We start from the raw sequence: 17293 nt of genomic DNA on the forward strand, positions 1-17293 counted from the left end.
GTAAGATACTGTACATAACATTTACACAAAAATAAAGTTGTAACTACTATAGTGAACTTTAATAATATCGCCACCAATATTTCCTTTCTGTAGTGAGTTGCAAGGTCTTTGTACAAGAAAACCAGAAGCTGTGGAATGAATTCTTGTCAAACATTGGTGCAGTGAAACCAGATGCACCACAATGTTTTTTTATTTTAAAGTACCTTTTCCGACCTCCCCTGTTGCCCCCAGTTGGTAAAGGGAAGTGTAACTGAACCAAAGACCAGAAGATCCTAGGTTTGATTCCCAGTAATAGTGGTATTAGCACTGGAGTAGTAGTTACATTACAACTGGCTTCAGCATTATGGGCTAGGGAGCATATAATCAACTAGGGTTTCAGTTCCTGATTACAATAACAACTTGTATTTATATAGCACATTTAATGTAGTAAAACCACCCAAGACGCTTCACAAGAGCGTTAGCAGACAGATGTTTTACACCAAGCCACATAAGGAAATGTTAGGGCAGATGACCAAAAGCTTGGACAAAGAGGTAGGTTTTAAGGAGTGTCTTCAGAGGAGAGAGGCGTAGTGATGCGGAGAGGTTTAGGGAGGGAATTCCAGAGCTTAGGGCCTAGGCAGTTGAAGGCACAGCAGCAAATAGTGGAGCGATTAAAATCAGGGATGCGCAAGAGGCAAGAATTGGGGGAATGCAGAGATTTCGGAGGGTTGTAGGAGGTTATAGACCTAGGGAAGGGCGAGGCCATGAAGGGATTTGAAAACAAGGATGAGAATTTTAAAATCGAGGCATTGTCGGACTGGGAGCCAATGTAGGTCAACAGGCACAGGGGCGATGAGTGAACGGGACTTGGTGAAAATTAGATACGGGCAGCAGAGTTTACAGAGGGTGCAAGGTGCAAGACCAGACAGGAGAGCACCAAGAAATTTCTTCCCAGTAGCGTCAATAAAAAGTGGGATTGCACCAATAGAAAGTGCAAGTTCATGCATGTCCAATAAGGGCAGATTGGGCTTGCCAGTGGTCAAATAGCCTAGAAACACTCACACTTGAAAAGTAGCCAAATGAGTGGGGTGTGAGAGGATACTAGGCAGCCATGGAACAGTATCCCAGCAGCAGTCAACCCCTTCAGGAGAGGACGGGCAGAAAATTAGCAAAGGGGGAAAAAAGCTACGGCACATCATGGCCATTAATAACACATCTAACTGTAGTTTTAAGATTATGCCATACCACAATGTCTTGCAATAAAACTGATCAATATAAAATACAACTACAGCAATATGTAAACCACTGTACAATATGATCTTTAGAAAGATTTTTTAATGTATATACATTAGTTAATTGCTACATGTTTAAGCGTTTCCTTATTTCGATCTGTAACTTAGTTATTTCTAACTTCTTGAAATAAAGTTTAAAATACATAAAGTATATGCTATTGAAGGATCCATTAGGTTGCAGACAAGAGTAATGTGGACTGATTCATTCTCCAATTTTCCTTTCCTTGAGATTGTGTTTCACAGCTGCCCAATTTCACCCACACAGGTTAAGATGAGGGGGAAATTCTGTAATGTATCACTCACCAACAGCCACGTCACTATATCAAAGTATTACGCCACAAAGGCAGATTTTTTAAAATTCGCTTATGGGATCTGGACGTCGCTGGCAATGCCAGCATTTATTGCCCATCCCTAGTTGCCCTCGAGAAGGTGGTGGTGAGCCACCTTCTTGAACTGCTGCCGTCTGTGTGGTGAAGGTACTCCCACAGTGCTGTTAGGTAGGGAGTTCCAGGATTTTGACCCAGCGACGATGAAGGATCGACGATATACTTCTAAGTCAGGATGGTGTGTGACTTGGAGGGGAACTTGGAGGTGGTGCCGTTACCCTGCGCCTGCTGCCCTTGTCCTTCTAGGTGGTAGAGGTTGCGGGTTTGGGAGGTGCTGCCGAAGAAGCCTTGGCGAATTGCTGCAGTGCATCTTGTAGATGCAACACACTGCAGCCACGGTATGCCGGTGGTGGAGGGAGTGAATGTTTAAGGTGGTGGATGGGGTGCCAATCAAGCGGGCTGCTTTGTCCTGGATGGTGTCGAGCTTCTTGTGGAGAGTATTCCATCACACTCCTTACCTGTGCCTTGTAGATGGTGGAAATGCTTTGGGGAGTCAGGAGGTGAGACACTCGCCGCAGAATACCTAGCCTCTGACCTGTTCTTGTTGCCACAGTATTTATGTGGCTGGTCCAGTTAAGTTTCTGGTCAATGGTGACCCCCAGGATATTGATGGCGGGGGATTTGGCAATGGTAATGCTGTTGAATGTCAAGGGGAGGTGGTTAAGACTCTCGCTTGTTGGAGATAGTCATTGCCTGGCACTTCTGTGGCGCGAATGTTAACTGCCACTCATCAGCCCAAGCCTGAATGTCGTCCAGGTCTTGCTGCATGCGGGCATGGACTGCTTCATTATCTGAGAAGTTGTGAATGGCGCAGAACACTGTGCAGTCATCAGCGAACATCCCCATTTCTGACCTTATGTTGGAGGGAAGGTCATTGATGAAGCAGCTGAAGATGGTTGGGCCTAGGACACTGCCCTGAGGAACTCCTGCAGCGATGTCCTGGGGCTGTGATTGACCTTCAACCACCACAACCATCTTCCTTTGTGCTAGGTATGACTCCAGCCATTGGAGTGTTTTCCCCGATTCCCACTGACTTCAGTTTTACTAGGGCTCCTTGATGCCACACTCGGTCAAATGCTGCCTTGATGTCAAGGGCAGTCACTCTCACCTCACCTCTGGAATTCAGCTCCTTTGTCCATGTTTGGACCAAGGCTGTAATGAGGTCGGGAGCCGAGTGGTCTTGGCGGAACCCAAACTGGGCATCAGTGAGCAGGTTATTGGTGAGTAAGTGCTGCTTGATAGCACTGTCGATGACACCTTCCATCACTTTGCTGATGATTGAGAGTAGACTGATGGGGCGGTAATTGGCCGGATTGGGTTTGTCCTGCTTTTTGTGGACAGGACATACCTGGGCAGTTTTCCACATTGTCGGATAGATGCCAGTGTTGTAGCTGTACTGGAACAGCTTGGCTAGAGGCGCGGCTAGTTCTGGAGCACAAGTCTTCAGCATGATAGACAGGGTGTTGTCGGGGCCCATAGCCTTTGCTGTATCCAGTGCGCTCAGCTGTTTCTTGATATCACGCAGAGTGAATTGAATTGGCTGAAGACTGGCTTCTGTGGTGGTGGGGACCTCGGGAGTAGGCCGATATGGATCATCCACTCGGCACTTCTGGCTGAAGATGGCTGCAAACGCTTCAGCCTTGTCTTTTGCACTCATGATGGGCTCCACCATCACTGAGATCTTTGTTCAAGTTAACATTGGCAAGACCTAAATCCATTCTGACTGACTCACACCAAAAAATCCAACCCTAGCCACTGATTCCATTTCATTTCCTGGAGGCTTGCTCAACCAGAGTCCAATGGTGTACAACTTTGGTGTTCTGGTTGACCTTGAATTCAGCTTCAAACCTCATATTTTATCCATTACTAAGACGACCTATTTCCAAGGCCATGGAGGGCCTTGCCTCAACCTGGATCTGCAAGCTACTACAGCCCAACGTGTCAGCACACACATTCTATTCTTCCAACTCTGGCCTTCACTGCATCACTCCTCCCCCCCACTCCGACTTCAGTGAAACTTCGGCCATCTTGGCCTAGATTCAAACTACTTTTCTGAACCTCTCTCCCTTCCTACTTCTATGCCCACTTTGAAAAGCTTCCTCAAAATGTAGCCCTTCAACCAAATCTTCGATTAGTTCCCCTAATTCTTCACACTATTTTTTTGCCTGTGATGAGCCTTGGGATGTTTACTATGTTAAAGGAACTTTATAAATGAAAGTTAGCATCATCTTGATGTGTAAAAGAAATCATGCATAAAACAAACAATTACACTCACAATAGACTTTCCAAATCATGTTCTTGATCATCACTAGAGAGGGTTGTAAACCTGTTCTGTATAAAGCTTCCAGAACTTGAAATTGCTTTCTTTCCAGTATCTGGGCAACCAAATCCTCTTCTCTCGACATCCCTGCCACCTCCTCCCCATGTTGCCGGTTTGGAGAAAGTTGACGGCTGGATATAACTAGATTGATGTTTTTGGAACTGATTTCCCCAGCTTCCTCTGTTGATACTGTAAGCTATAAATACATGAAGAAAGTGAAAGAATGGATTGAATTTGACACCCAAATATCTATGTAGACAAGCTTTAAATTTTGTGAGAAAATACCAGTAATGCAATATGAGCAGTCTGCAGAGAGTGGTCTCAAACAGAGTGCACTTAAACAGAGTGTAAAAATTGGGAATTTGGAGAGTGGGAATTTGGTGCCGAGGGAAGGAGGTGCTGCTTTTTGCCTCCAATACTTGTAGTGCTTTATGTTATGGGTAAATACTGAATTTAATTTGGAATTCTCTACCCCAAAGATTCCAGGTGAATCAAGGGGTATGGAGATTGGGCGGGAAAATGGAGTTGAGGTCGAAGATCAGCCATGATCATATTAAACGGCGGAACAGGCTCGAGGGGCCGTATGGCCTACTCCTGCTCCTAATTCTTATGTTCTTAAATTGCCTAGAACATAAACTAGATCAAGTAATTAGTTAAAAAACTGAACTATAAGCTAAGTTAATTAAATATATAAACTTTAATTAATTAAATACATCAAACAAGATTATACAGGGATGCCAGTGCAGGTGGTGTGCCACAACTGCAGCATGTGGGAGTCTGTGGAGAGCACTGCGATCCCAGACGACCACATCTGCAGTAAGTGCCTGCATCTCGAGGAATTTCAACTCAGAGTTGTTGAGCTGGAGTCTGAGGTTCAGACATTGCGGGGCATCAGGGAGGAGGAGAATTACCTGGACACTTTGAATCAGGAGGCAGTCACGCCCCTTAGGTTAGGTAGTGGTACAGGACTGGTTAGTGGTCAGGGATAGGAGGGTGGGACTGCGGCTCAGGCAGGTAAGTGGACCCCAGGTGCCGTGCTGGAGGAGCCGCGACCTTTGCCCTCATCCAACAGCTATGAGGATCTTGCTGCCTGTGTAGATGAGGGAAAAGTCTGCAGGGTGGATGAGCAAACTGACCATGGCACTGTGGTACATTCAAGTGGGGGGGGGGGCGGTGAAAAGGAATGTTGTTGTGGTGGACAGTATAGTCAGGCAGACAGATACTGTTGTCTGCAGCCGATACTGGGAGTTTTGATGGCAGTGTTGCCTGCCTGGTGCCAGGGTTAAGGATAACTCCTAGCGGCTGGAGAAGAACTTGGAGGGGGAGGAGCTTGCTGTCGTGGTCCACGAAGGAACCAACGACATAGCAGAACCTCATTCCTATTTCTACCTAAGAGTTTGAGGGGCTAGGGTCCAAATTAAAATGCAGAACCTCAAAGGTCATAATCTCTACATTGTTACCTGAGCCACTATGTAAAGATTATGCCTTGTGAGGATCTGCATTTTAATTTGGCATAGGGACAGCAGATTAGGTTAAATGCGTGGCTGAAAGAGTGGTGTGGGAGGCAGGGGTTTTGATTTATGGGGCTCTGGCACCAGTACTGGGGAAAAGAAGAGCTGTTCCATTGGGACAGGCTCCACTTAAACCAGGCTGGGACCAGTGTCCTGGCGAATCAAATAACTAGGGCGGTAGATAGGGCTTTAAACTAATGAAGCGGGGGCAAGACGATTCTAGAAAGGGTAAATTCAAAAGCAGCAAAAGCAATGTGAAGGCTGTAGAGCAGAGTAGCGATTTGGGTAAAAATAAGCAGAGTGGGTCAGGAAGGGACAGAGAGCTTAATAAAGGCGACATCAGGGAAAAACAGAAAAAAGTTAATGCTAAAGGCAGCATATGTGAATGGGCGAAGCATTTGCAACAAAGTAGATGAATTAATAGCACAATAGAAATAAATGGGTTTGATTTAATAGCCATTACGGAGACGTGGTTGTAGAGTGACCAAGGTTGGGAACTAAATATTCCAGGATAATTGACTTTTAGGAGAGATAGGCAGAATGGAAAAGGAGGGGGTGGGTGGGGAGCCCTGATATTAAAGGATGGGATAAAGACAGTAGAGAGAAAGGATCTTAGCTCCGAAAAACCAAGATGTAGAATCACTTTGGGTGGAGCCAAGAAACAACAAGGGCAGAAAACACTGGTGGGAGTAGTTTATAGGCCCCCTAACAGTAGTTGTCGTGTCAGGCACAGTATAAATCAGGAAATTAGAGGTGCATGTAACAAGGGTAACAGTAATCATGGGGGACTTTAATTTTCATATAGACTGGGCAAACCAAGTTGGTAGTAATAGTGCAGAGGATGAGTTCATGGAATGCATTCAAGATAGTTTTGTAGATCAGTACGTCGAGGAACCAACTAGGGAACAGGCTATTTTAGATCTAGTATTGTGCAATGAGAAAGGGTTAATTAATAACCTTGTAGTAAAGGAGCCTCTGGGGTGCAGTGAGCATAATATGATAAACTCAACATAGAATTCTGAGAGGGTCTTCAATCTGAACATAGCCAATTCGCCTCTCATACCTACGTAGTTTGCTAAGGTAGATTGGGAAACTAGATTAAAAGTTTTGACAGTAGATAGCAATGGCAAACATTTAAAGAAATAATTCATAATTCACAACAAATATACATTCCCTTAAGGAATAAAAACCCCACTGGAAAAATGGTCCAGCCATGGCTAACAAGAGAAGTTAAAGATAGTATTAGATTAAAGAGGCTTATAATGTTGCCAAAGAGAGTAGTAAACTTGAGGATTGGGAGGATTTTAGAATTCAGCAAGCGGACCAAGAAATCGATAGAGCGAGAAAGTAGAATATGAGAGTAAACTAGTAAGAGACATAAAAAGAGATTGTAAAAGTTACTATAGGTATGTAAAAAGGAAAAGATTTGCAAAAGTAAATGTGGGTCCCTTACAGGCAGAGACAGGAGAAATTATAATGGGTAATAAGGAAATGACAGACATTAAACAAATACTTTGTATCTGTCTTCACAGAAGACACAAAAAACAATTCAAGAAATAGTGGGGAATCAAAGTTCTAGTGAGAATGAGGAACTTAAAGAAATTAGTATTAGTAAAGAAATAGTACTGGAGAAATTAATAGGACTAAAAGCCGATAAATCCCCTGGACCTGATGGCCTATACCCATGGGTTCTAAAAGAGGTGGCTACAGAGGTAGTGGATGCATTGGTTTTGATCTTCCAGAATTCCCTAGATTCTGGAACAGTCCCCGCGAATTGGAAGATAGCGCATGTAATCCCGCCATTCAAGAAAGGAGAGAGAAAACAGGGAACTGTAAACCAGTTAGCCTGACATCAGTAGTGGGGAAAATGCTAGAATCTATTATTAGGGGCGTGGTAACAGGGCACATAGAAAATCATAATGACCCGGAATTTGTGGTCAGCGGCAAAGCAAAGGCATTCGCCGCTGGTCCCAAAGAAAGCTGCCGACAAAGATCTCTAGGACAAGAAGTTTGCCTTTTTCAACGTGCAATTGAGATTAGTGTAGTGCAGTGGGAATCCGATCACGTGATCTGCTGTGACGTTAACAAGCAGTCTAAGCAACCAATCACAATGCAGAATTTTCACAGACAAGGAACCAGGAAGTGAAGAAGCGCCTTTGATTCTGACTTTACAAAAATGTTAGAGAGCAAAACAAAGATTCTCACATGGATAAAAGGTAAATCTGAATAAATACGAACAAAACTTCTAAAAAATATATTTTAAGTTTCTTAAAAATTGTCATTTTTATTATAATTGAGAAAATTGACACTCCACAAAATTAAAATTAGATTTTCAAGGCCATAACGTTTGTGTAGCAGTCGATACGCTGTTAAAACCCCAGTTACACCCAATCCAAAAGGGTCTAACTTTAATGGGGTATTTAACAGCGATATTACCGCGGAGAAACCCAAGTTTTTGTCAGTTTCACTGATTGCCGGCTGTGGGGTGGGGTGGGGGGCCCAGTGTCAGAGCAGTGAATGACTGACGGCAACTTCAGGATTTCCGTGTTAGGATGCGCATGCGCTAAATCCTGAAGTTACGGTCAATTTCAAAGGGGTAATAACAGAGAACAATGTTAGTTTGCTGTTAATACCCACTGCAAATTCCAGGCCAATATGATTGGGCAGAGTCAACACGGATTTATGAAAGGGAAATCATGTTTGCCAAATCCGTTAGAATTTGAGGTTGTAACTGGCAGGGTAGATAAAGGGGAACCAGTGGATGTGGTGTATTTGGCTTTTCAGAAAGCATTCAATAAAGTGCCACACAAGAGGTTTTTATACAAAATTAGGGCTCATGGGATTGGGGGTAATATACTGGCATGGATTGAGGATTGGCTAACGGACAGAAAACAGAGAGTAGGAACAAGAGACATTTTTGGGTTGGCAAGCTGTAACTAGTGGGGTACCGCAAGGATCAGTGCTTGGGCCTCAGCTATTTGCAATCTATATCAATGGCCGTTGTAGCAGAGCCTGGTCTCCAATCGTCTTGGATCCCCTTGCCATTGGACCAAGACCTTGCTTTGTCAAGCCCGTGTGGTAGCTGGTGTGCAACGGCCACCCCACGTTAAAAGAATTCACGCACAGGCATCTTCTGCCCTTTAAAATGAAGTTTGGGACCTGGAACGTCAGGACCCTCATGGACAACTCCAACAGCGACAGACCGGAACGCCGTACTGCTGTCGTTGCCTGGGAGCTCAGACGTTTTGACACAGACATCGCCGCCCTAAGCAAGACCCGGCGGGCAGAGAAAGGCCAGCTCAAGTAGCAAGGCAGCAATTACACCTTCTGGAAAGGCAAACCTGAAGAACGCCGCCTCCATGGGGTCGGCTTCGCCATAAAAAATGAACTAGTTGAACGTCTCAGAGACTCCCCTTGTGGAATAAACAAATGCCTCATGACTCTGCGGCTCACCCTAGCCCGGAACCGGTGGGCTACGGTCATCAGTGCGTACGCCCCAACACTGGAAGCCACAGGCGAGACCAAAAAGGAATTCTACTCAAGCCTCAAACAATCCCTGTCCTGAGTCCCAACGGGCGACAAGCTGATCCTCCTTGGCGACTTCAGCGCCAGAGTTGGAATGGACACAGGCCTCTGGGGAGGTGTGATCAACAGAGAGGGGGAGGGAAAGCCAACTCCAACTGTTAAGTCCGTGAATGATTGAGACACAGACCAGCAGGAGTGAAAACAAGAGTCTTTACTGGTGGACGTCAATAGCGAAACTAACAAACAGAGGCTCTCTAGCGCCTTTTATACAGGGGTGGTCACTGCCGGTACTGCAGTCTGAGACCAGTTCTTCTCTAAAGGTACATACACAACAATTCCTCCCCTTTTAGATAAACAGTACATAACATTCATTTAACAACTAAATGATAACGAATTACAATCACAATTACTGTTGCTAGATACATTGGTTAAGTTTAAGCAATTATAAGTTCAGTCTTTGAGGAGGCTTCCTGATTCTGTCTGGATAACGCCTTTTTGGGGTATCAGGTTCTTCTGGCAATGTTGCGTCGGGATCAATGTCTTTGTTTGGTTCATCTGCTTCCAATATTACCGGTTCTGCGGTAGCTGCAATTGGAACGTCAATTTCATTACCAGGTGTATCAGATCGTGGTGTGGAGTTGACGTTTTCCAGTGACTCTAGAATCTGGTCAGCATGGCGTCTTACAATGCTCTCCCCAACGTCCACGGTATACATGAGAGGTCCTCGTCGTGTACAAAATCGTTCCTGGCTGCCATTTCTCAGTGCGGTCGTCCCGGGCCAAAACTGGTTGACCTATCTTAAAACTCCTGGTCGGCCTTCCATTCATATTCTGAAACTGCCTGTTCTCCACATCTCTTCGGACGTTTGGCTTAACCAAATCCAAGTGGCATCGTAGTCTTCGATTGAAGAACATCATGGCTGGAGTTTGGTTGGTAACCGCGTGTCGCATTCCGGTAGGCAAACAAGAAGTTGTCCACCTTGTGTTGTAGGGGTATATCTTCATTACACATTGCCTTGATAGCCTTCTTGAATGTTTGGACAAACCTCTCGGCCAATCCATTAGTGGCTGGATGATATGGGGCAGATGTGTAATGCTTAACGCCATTGTTCTTTAAGAACCTCCGGAACTCTTCAGACACAAACTGTGGTCCATTGTCAGAGCAAATCTGTTCAGGCAGCCCATTCCTGGCGAATATGGTTCGCAAAACTGTGATAGTTTTTTCCGTGGTGGTTGAGGACATTTTTATTACCTCTGGCCACTTTGAATGTGCATCCACCGCAATTAAAAACATCGAGTCCATGAAGGGACCAGCAAAATCAATGTGCACCCGTTGCCATGGAGATGAGGGCCACTCCCATGGATGCAGAGGAGCTTGTGGTGGGGCGTTTTGGACCTTCTGGCATCCTGCACAGCTCTTGGTCATCTCTTCGATTTCTCTATCGATTCCCGGCCACCACACAAATGCTCTGGCTAAGTTCTTCATTTTTACCCCACCCAGGTGACCCTCAGGAAGCTCATTGAGTACTCTATCCGTCAACTTAGGTAGAATTACTACTCTGGATCCACACATCAAGGTCCCTCTGCACACTGACAGCTGTTCGCTTCTCGGCGAGAATGCTGGCAGCAGTGGTTCGCCATGTGCTGGCCATCCCTTCACCGTTAAATCATAGACCCGTGATAGTGTCGGGTCATTCCGTGTTGCCTTTTCTATGTTTGCATTCGTCACAGGGAGACATTCGACTATGGTCGAGTGGAATAACTCCATTGGATCCACTGCAAGGTCGGCTTCTTCCACCGTCGGCAACGGTAGGCGTGACAATCCATCAGCATTTCTATGCTGTTTAGTTCCTTTGTACTCTATGTCATATTGGTGTGCCCCTAGGAAAAGGGAACATCTCTGCAGCCGTTGTGCCGTCATTATCGGTACGCCCTTCTGAGGGTTGAAAATGGAGACAAGAGGTTGATGATCGGTTAGTAGAGTAAATTTTTGACCGTGCAGGTAGTGATTGAACTTCTTCACCCCCCACACTAGGCTGAGGGCCTCTCTGTCAATCTGAGCGTAGTTACGCTCGGCAGAAGTTAACGAGCGTGACGCAAAAGCTATCGGCCTCTCTAACCCATCAAGGAACTTATGTGACAGTACCGCCCCAATGCCGTAGGGAGACGCATCACACGCCAGTCTGATCGGCAGTGCTGGGTTGTAGTGAACCAATACTTCCCTTGAAGTGATTAAGTCCTTACTCTTCTGAAAAGCACGCTTACAATCATCGCTCCATTTCCATGCTACCCCTGTTCGTAGCAGGGCGTTCAGTGGGTGCAAAATTGTCGACAAATTCGGCAAAAACTTATGATAGTAATTCACCAATCTGAGGAATGACCTCAGTTGCGACACATTTTCAGGCGCTGGGGCCTTAACAACCGCTTCAATTGTGTCAGGGGACTTATGTAACCCCTCTTCATCAATCACGTGGCCACAATACGATATTTGTTTCTTAAAAAATTCGCACTTGGGGCGGTTGGCTCGCAGCCCATGTTCCCGTAGTCTAGTGAGCACCTGTTCTAGGTTGTTAAGGTGTTCACTGTCATCTTCACCTGTTACAAGGATGTCATCCAAGTAACACTGAGTCCCCGGAATCCCTTGCAGGACTTGTTCCATCGCTCTTTGCCATATTGCCGGAGCCGATGCTACTCCGAATACCAATCGATGATACTGGTAAAGACCTTTGTGAGTGTTTATCGTGAGATACTTCCTAGAGGACTCTTCAACCTCCATCTGCAAATATGCTTGTGCTAGGTCAATTTTTGTAAAACGCTTCCCTCCAGACAGTGAGGCGAAGATGTCTTCTATCCTTGGAAGAGGATATTGTACTGTGTGAAGGCCAGGGTTCACTGTCACCTTGAAATCCCCACAGATGCGAATCTTCCTTGGCTCTCCGGACTTATTGCTTAACGTTTTCTTCATGACAGGAACGATGGGTGTCACCCACTCGCTCCAGTCGACCTTAGACAACACGCCCGCCTTCTCCAGATTCTCCAGCTCTGCGTCGACGGCTGGGCGAATTGCACATGGTACCGGTCTTGCTTTGAAAAACTTGGGAACTGCATTCTCTTCTATTTTTATCGAGGCGGTTACGCCTTTAAGCGTGCCCAGTTCTTGTTGAAATACCTCTTTGGCGTTAGCTAAGATTGTTGACAATCGTCCAGGAGTGACGTCTTCATCTTTTTTACCGTCCACCGTCATTGCATGAATGGAATGCCAATCTAAGTTTATCTTCCTGATCCATTCCCGTCCCAATAACGGTGGTCCACCATTTGGCAGTGTGTAGAGATACAATTTCCGTATTTTCTTGCCATTGTATTAGACAGGCACCCTTATTTTTCCTCTGGGGTATACTTTTTGCCCCATGTACGTCGTCAAGACGATGGATGTCTCTCTCAAGGGTATGTGTGAAAATAGCTGCTCGTAGTCTCGTCGATTCATGATGGTTAGCGCTGATCCTGCATCCAATTCCATTTTAACTTGGGACCCTGCTATCGTGAGGGTGACCCAAATGGTTCGGTGATCCTCTTTTGCGATTACATTGTGAAGTTTGAGACAGCTTAGTCTCCTGTTTCTGGATTCACTATCGCTCATCTGGTCTTCGGAACTACTGTCCGTCATCTTTTGTACTTTGTACGGTTCCTTAGTAGCCTTTTTGTTGTCGCTGGTCTTCTTCCCAGACCTGCAAACTCATGCAATGTGTCCAATCTTCCCGCATTGTCTGCATATTTTGTCTTTGGACCAGCAGTCCTTCTGGTCATGGTTAGTTCTGCCGCAGCGATAACATTTTGCAAATCCCCGTGTCATTTCGTGGGTGCCGTATTCCTGTGGTTTTGTTGAATTTCTGCAGCTCCCCTGGCTGCTGCTTCATACGATACTGCCACGCTGAAAGCCTTATCTAGCGTCAGCTCTTTTTCTGAGAGTAACTTCTTCTGTGTTCCTTCACTCAGGAGTCCACAGACAAATTTGTCCCGTAGGGTATCTGCCAGTCCTGCTCCGAACTGGCAGTGCTTTGATAGCTTGCGTAGTTCCGTAAGATACTCAGCATTGCTCTCATCTTTGTGCTGAGTTCTCCTGTGGAATTTAAATCTTTCTGCTATCAACAGCGGTGCAGGGTTTAAGTGTTCCTGTAGGACAGCAACAATTTCGTTAAAACTCTTCGCCTTCGGTTTGGCTGGAGTAATCGGGTCCCGCAATAGGCCGTACGTTCTAGCGCCCATTAAGTTTAGCAATATCGATGCCTTTTTCCCCTCCGCTATTTCGTTTGCCTCGAAATATACCTCGACTCTTTCCACATACGTGGTCCAGTCCTCGACTGTATTATCAAAAGCAGTGATACAGCCAGTCTTCGGCATCTTGCAAATCTAAAATGGCGCCTCCCGCGCTTTGCCTTCTTCGCCGCTGTTGTTAGCGCTGCTTTCCATGGTTTCTTGCGCATTAAATATTGATTCTTTTTCTTTTATTCTTTTCCCGTCGTGGAGCGGACCCTCTGGGACACTTCCCTCCCTCTTCTTAGGTCCGAACGCTGCCCGGCTTTGAAGCACCGGCCGCGCCCTGTGTGCTCCACCCTCTCTCTCTCTCTCTCTTCCCGACCCCGTTGAAAAGCCACCCGATCGAGCTTCAGCCCGCCGCAGCCCAGGAAGGATCAGAGAACTACCTGCCACCAGCCCGATTAGCTGGGAAACCACAGACCGAGGAACCCAGCCTGGCTCTTGACAGTCTCTCCTGCAAGTTTTCAAACCGATGATTGACGGTTGACGCCCGTTTCCCGAGTTTCTTTGGACTCTATTTTTTTTTTTTTTTCTTTCTTCTGGCTCCGACCTTCAACAACGTCGTCTGAGGTGCTGCCGAGTTGCAGGTAAGTTCGTTTCTTACTCGTCGCCAGTGTTAAGTCCGTGAATGATTGAGACACGGACCAGCAGGAGTGAAAACAAACAAGTCTTTACTGGTGGAAGTCAATAGCGAAACTAACAAACAGAGGCTCTCTAGTGCCTTTTATACAGGGGTGGTCACTGCCGGTACTGCAGTCTGAGACCAGTTATTCTCTTAAAGGTACATACACAACACCAACGGTACCCTCCTCCTGACAAAATGCTTAGAACATGGCCTTGCCATAACCAACACCTTGTTCCGTCAGAGAGACAAGTACAAGGCTTCGTGGCAACACCCTCGCTCCAAGCACTGGCATCTGCTGGACTACTTCATTGTCCGAGCGAGGGACCACAAGGACACCCGCATCACCTGCGCCATGACAGGAGCCGACAACTGCTGGACAGACCACCGCCTAATCCGCTCTGTCATCTCCATCAACGTAGCGACGGCAACAGAAGCAATGCCGCAGGAAAATCAACACTGGTGCACTCAAAGACCCTTCTAAGAAAGCTCTATTCAGCCTGCGCCTCACAACCAACCTGGCAACTCCCAGTGATTCAGAGACACAGAGTGCCCACAGCGCTTGGTCTGCACTCAAGGCCACCATAATCAGCACCAGTGAAGAGACGCTCAGTCACTCGACCAGGAAACACCAAGACTGGTTCGACGAGAATGACCAGGAGATCCAGGAGCTAATAAGCCTCAAGTGCAAGGCATTCCTGATCTGGAAACAGCAACAGAACTCGAGGCAAGAAAGCAGCTCTACAGACGCCTGAAGGCCGAGGTCCAACAAAAAATTTGCGACCTAAAAGAACAGGTGGTGGGTGGAGAAAGCGCAGGAGATCCAGCAGCTAGCCGACAACCACGACGTGCATGGATTCTTTAGCGCAGTCAAGACCACCTATGGCCCAAGCACCTAAAGTCCTACCCCACTGCGGGCCAAGAACGGAGAGGTACTCATCAAGGATAGAGAGGCAGTCAGTACCTGTTGGAAGAAGCACTTTGAAGATCTCCTTAACGGAGATTCTGTCTTCGATGCGAGTGTCCTCAACTCCATCCCGCAGCATGCTACGCGCCACCACCTCAGCACAACCCCAGCCCGGCATTAGGTTGAAAACGCCATCCGACAACTGAAAAACAACAAGGCCTCAGGAGCAGATGGAATCCCCGCCGAGGCACTAAAACATGGCGGAGAAGCACTATTGGCGCGAATACATGAACTCATTTCTCTTATTTGGAAGGAGGAGAGCATGCCAAGGGGTCTCAGACGCCGTAATCATGACCATCTTCAAGAAAGGTGCCAAGTCCAATTGCAGTAATTACAGAGAAGTCTCCCTGCTATCTGCTACAAGGAAAGTCATCGCAAGAATCTTCCTCAATCGCCTTCTCCCAGTGGCTGAAGAGCTCTTCCCAGAGTGGCAATGCGGATTCCGACCACTAAGGGGCACAATGGACATGATCTTCACCGTGCGTCAACTACAAGAGAAATGCAGGGAACAGCACCAACCGTTGTACATGGCCTTCTTTGACCTCACAAAGGCCTTCGACACCGTCAACCGTGAGGGATTATGGAGTGTCCTCCTCAAATTCGGCTGCCCTCAAAAGTTTGTCACCATCATCCGCCTGCTTCACGATGACATGCAAGCCGTGATCCTGATCAACGGATCCACCACAGACCGGAGTCAAGCAAGGCTGTGTCATCGCACCAACGCTCTTCTCGATCTTCCTGGCTGCAATGCTCCGTCTCAGCCTCAGTAAGCACCCCGCTGGAGTGGAGCTAATCTACAGAACAAATGGGAAACTGTTCAACCTCCGTCGCCTCCAGTCCAGATCCAAGGTCGTCCCATCCTCTGTCATCGAATTACAGTATGCAGACGGTGCTTGCGTCTGCGCTCACTCGGAGGTCGAACTCCAAACCATCGTCAACACTTTCACCAAAGCGTACGAGAGCATGGGCCTTACACTAAACATCCGTAAGACAAAGGTCCTCTACCAACCTGCCGACGCCATACAGTACTGCTCCCCGATTATCAAAATCCATGACGAGGCCTTGGACAACGTGGACCACATTCCATACCTCGGGAGCCTACTGTCAACAAGGGCAGACGTCGATGACTAAGTCCAACACCGCCTTCAGTGTGCCAGTGCAGCCTTCGGTCGCCTGAGGAAGAGTGTTTGAAGACCAGGACCTCAAACCCAGCACCAAGCTCATGGTCTACAGAGCAGTAGTGATACCCGCCCTCCTGTATGCTTCAGAGACATGGACCATGTACAGCAGGCACCTCAAAGCACTGGAGGTACCACCAACACTGCCTCCACAAGATCCTGCAAATCCATTGGCAGGCTAGGCGCACCAACGTCAGTGTTCTCGCTCAGGCCAACATCCCCAGCATCGAAGCTTTGACCACGCTCGATCAGCTCCAATGGATGGGCCACATCGTCCGCATGCCCGATACGAGACTCCCAAAACAAGCGCTCTACTCGGAGCTCCGACACAACAAGAGAGCCCCAGGTGGGCAGAGGAAATGCTTCAAGGACACCCTCAAAGCCTCCTTGAAAAAGTGCAACATCCCCATCGATACCTGGGAATCCCTGGCCCTAGACCGCACAAAGTGGAGGAGAAGCATCCGGGAAGGCGCCAAACACCTCGAGTCTCTTCGCTGGGAGCAACGGAAGCCAAGCGCAAACAGCGGAAGGAGCGCACGTCAACCCAAGAACCCTACCCACCCGCCCCTTCAACCACCGTCTGCCCCACCTGTGACAGAGATTGTAGGTCCCGCACTGGACTCATCAGTCACCTGAGAACTCATTTTTAGTGTGGAAGCAAGTCATCCTCGGTTCCGAGGGACTGCCTAAGAAGAGAAGATATCAATCAATGGCTTATATGAGAGGACTGACAGTAATGTATCCAAGTTTGCTGATGACACAAAGCTAGGTGGGAAAGTAAGTTGCAAGGAGGATGCAAAGAGGCTGCAAAAGGATATAGACTGGTTAAGTGAGTGGGCAAGAATATGGCAGATGGAATATAACAGAGAAATGTGAAGTTATCCACCTTGGTAGGAAAAATAGAAAAGCAGAATTTATTTTAAATGGTGAGAGATTGGGAAATGTTGGTATTCAGAGGGACCTGAGTGTCCTTGTACACGAATCACTGAAAGTTAACATGCAGGTACAGCAAGCAATTAGGAAAGCAAATAGTATGTTAGCCTTTAGTACAAAAGGATTGGGGTATAAGAGTAAAGAAGTCTTACTGCAATCATATAGGGCTTGGTGAGACCACACCTGGAGTACTGTGTACAGTCTTGGTCTGCTTACCCAAGGTGGAATATACTTGCCTTAGAGGGAGTGCCATGATGGTTCACCAGA

At 46.9% G+C, this 17293-nt stretch overlaps 1 protein-coding gene across 4 annotated transcripts in view; it reads right to left on the reverse strand.

The window, feature by feature from the left end:
- Positions 1–17293, reverse strand: part of nup42 (nucleoporin 42) — a 32353-nt gene that overhangs the window by 12509 nt on the left and 2551 nt on the right. For all 4 annotated transcript variants that reach the window (XM_085988460.1, XM_085988458.1, XM_085988462.1 and 1 more), the window contains exon 2: positions 3933–4173. In XM_085988460.1, the coding sequence (XP_085844586.1) occupies positions 3933–4173 (241 nt within the window). The remainder of the gene's footprint in view (positions 1–3932; positions 4174–17293) is intronic.

This window comes from Somniosus microcephalus, chromosome 5 (genome assembly GCF_052327205.1).
Source record: "Somniosus microcephalus isolate GS21.2 chromosome 5, FLI_Smic_1.0, whole genome shotgun sequence".
Lineage (NCBI taxonomy): Eukaryota > Metazoa > Chordata > Chondrichthyes > Squaliformes > Somniosidae > Somniosus > Somniosus microcephalus.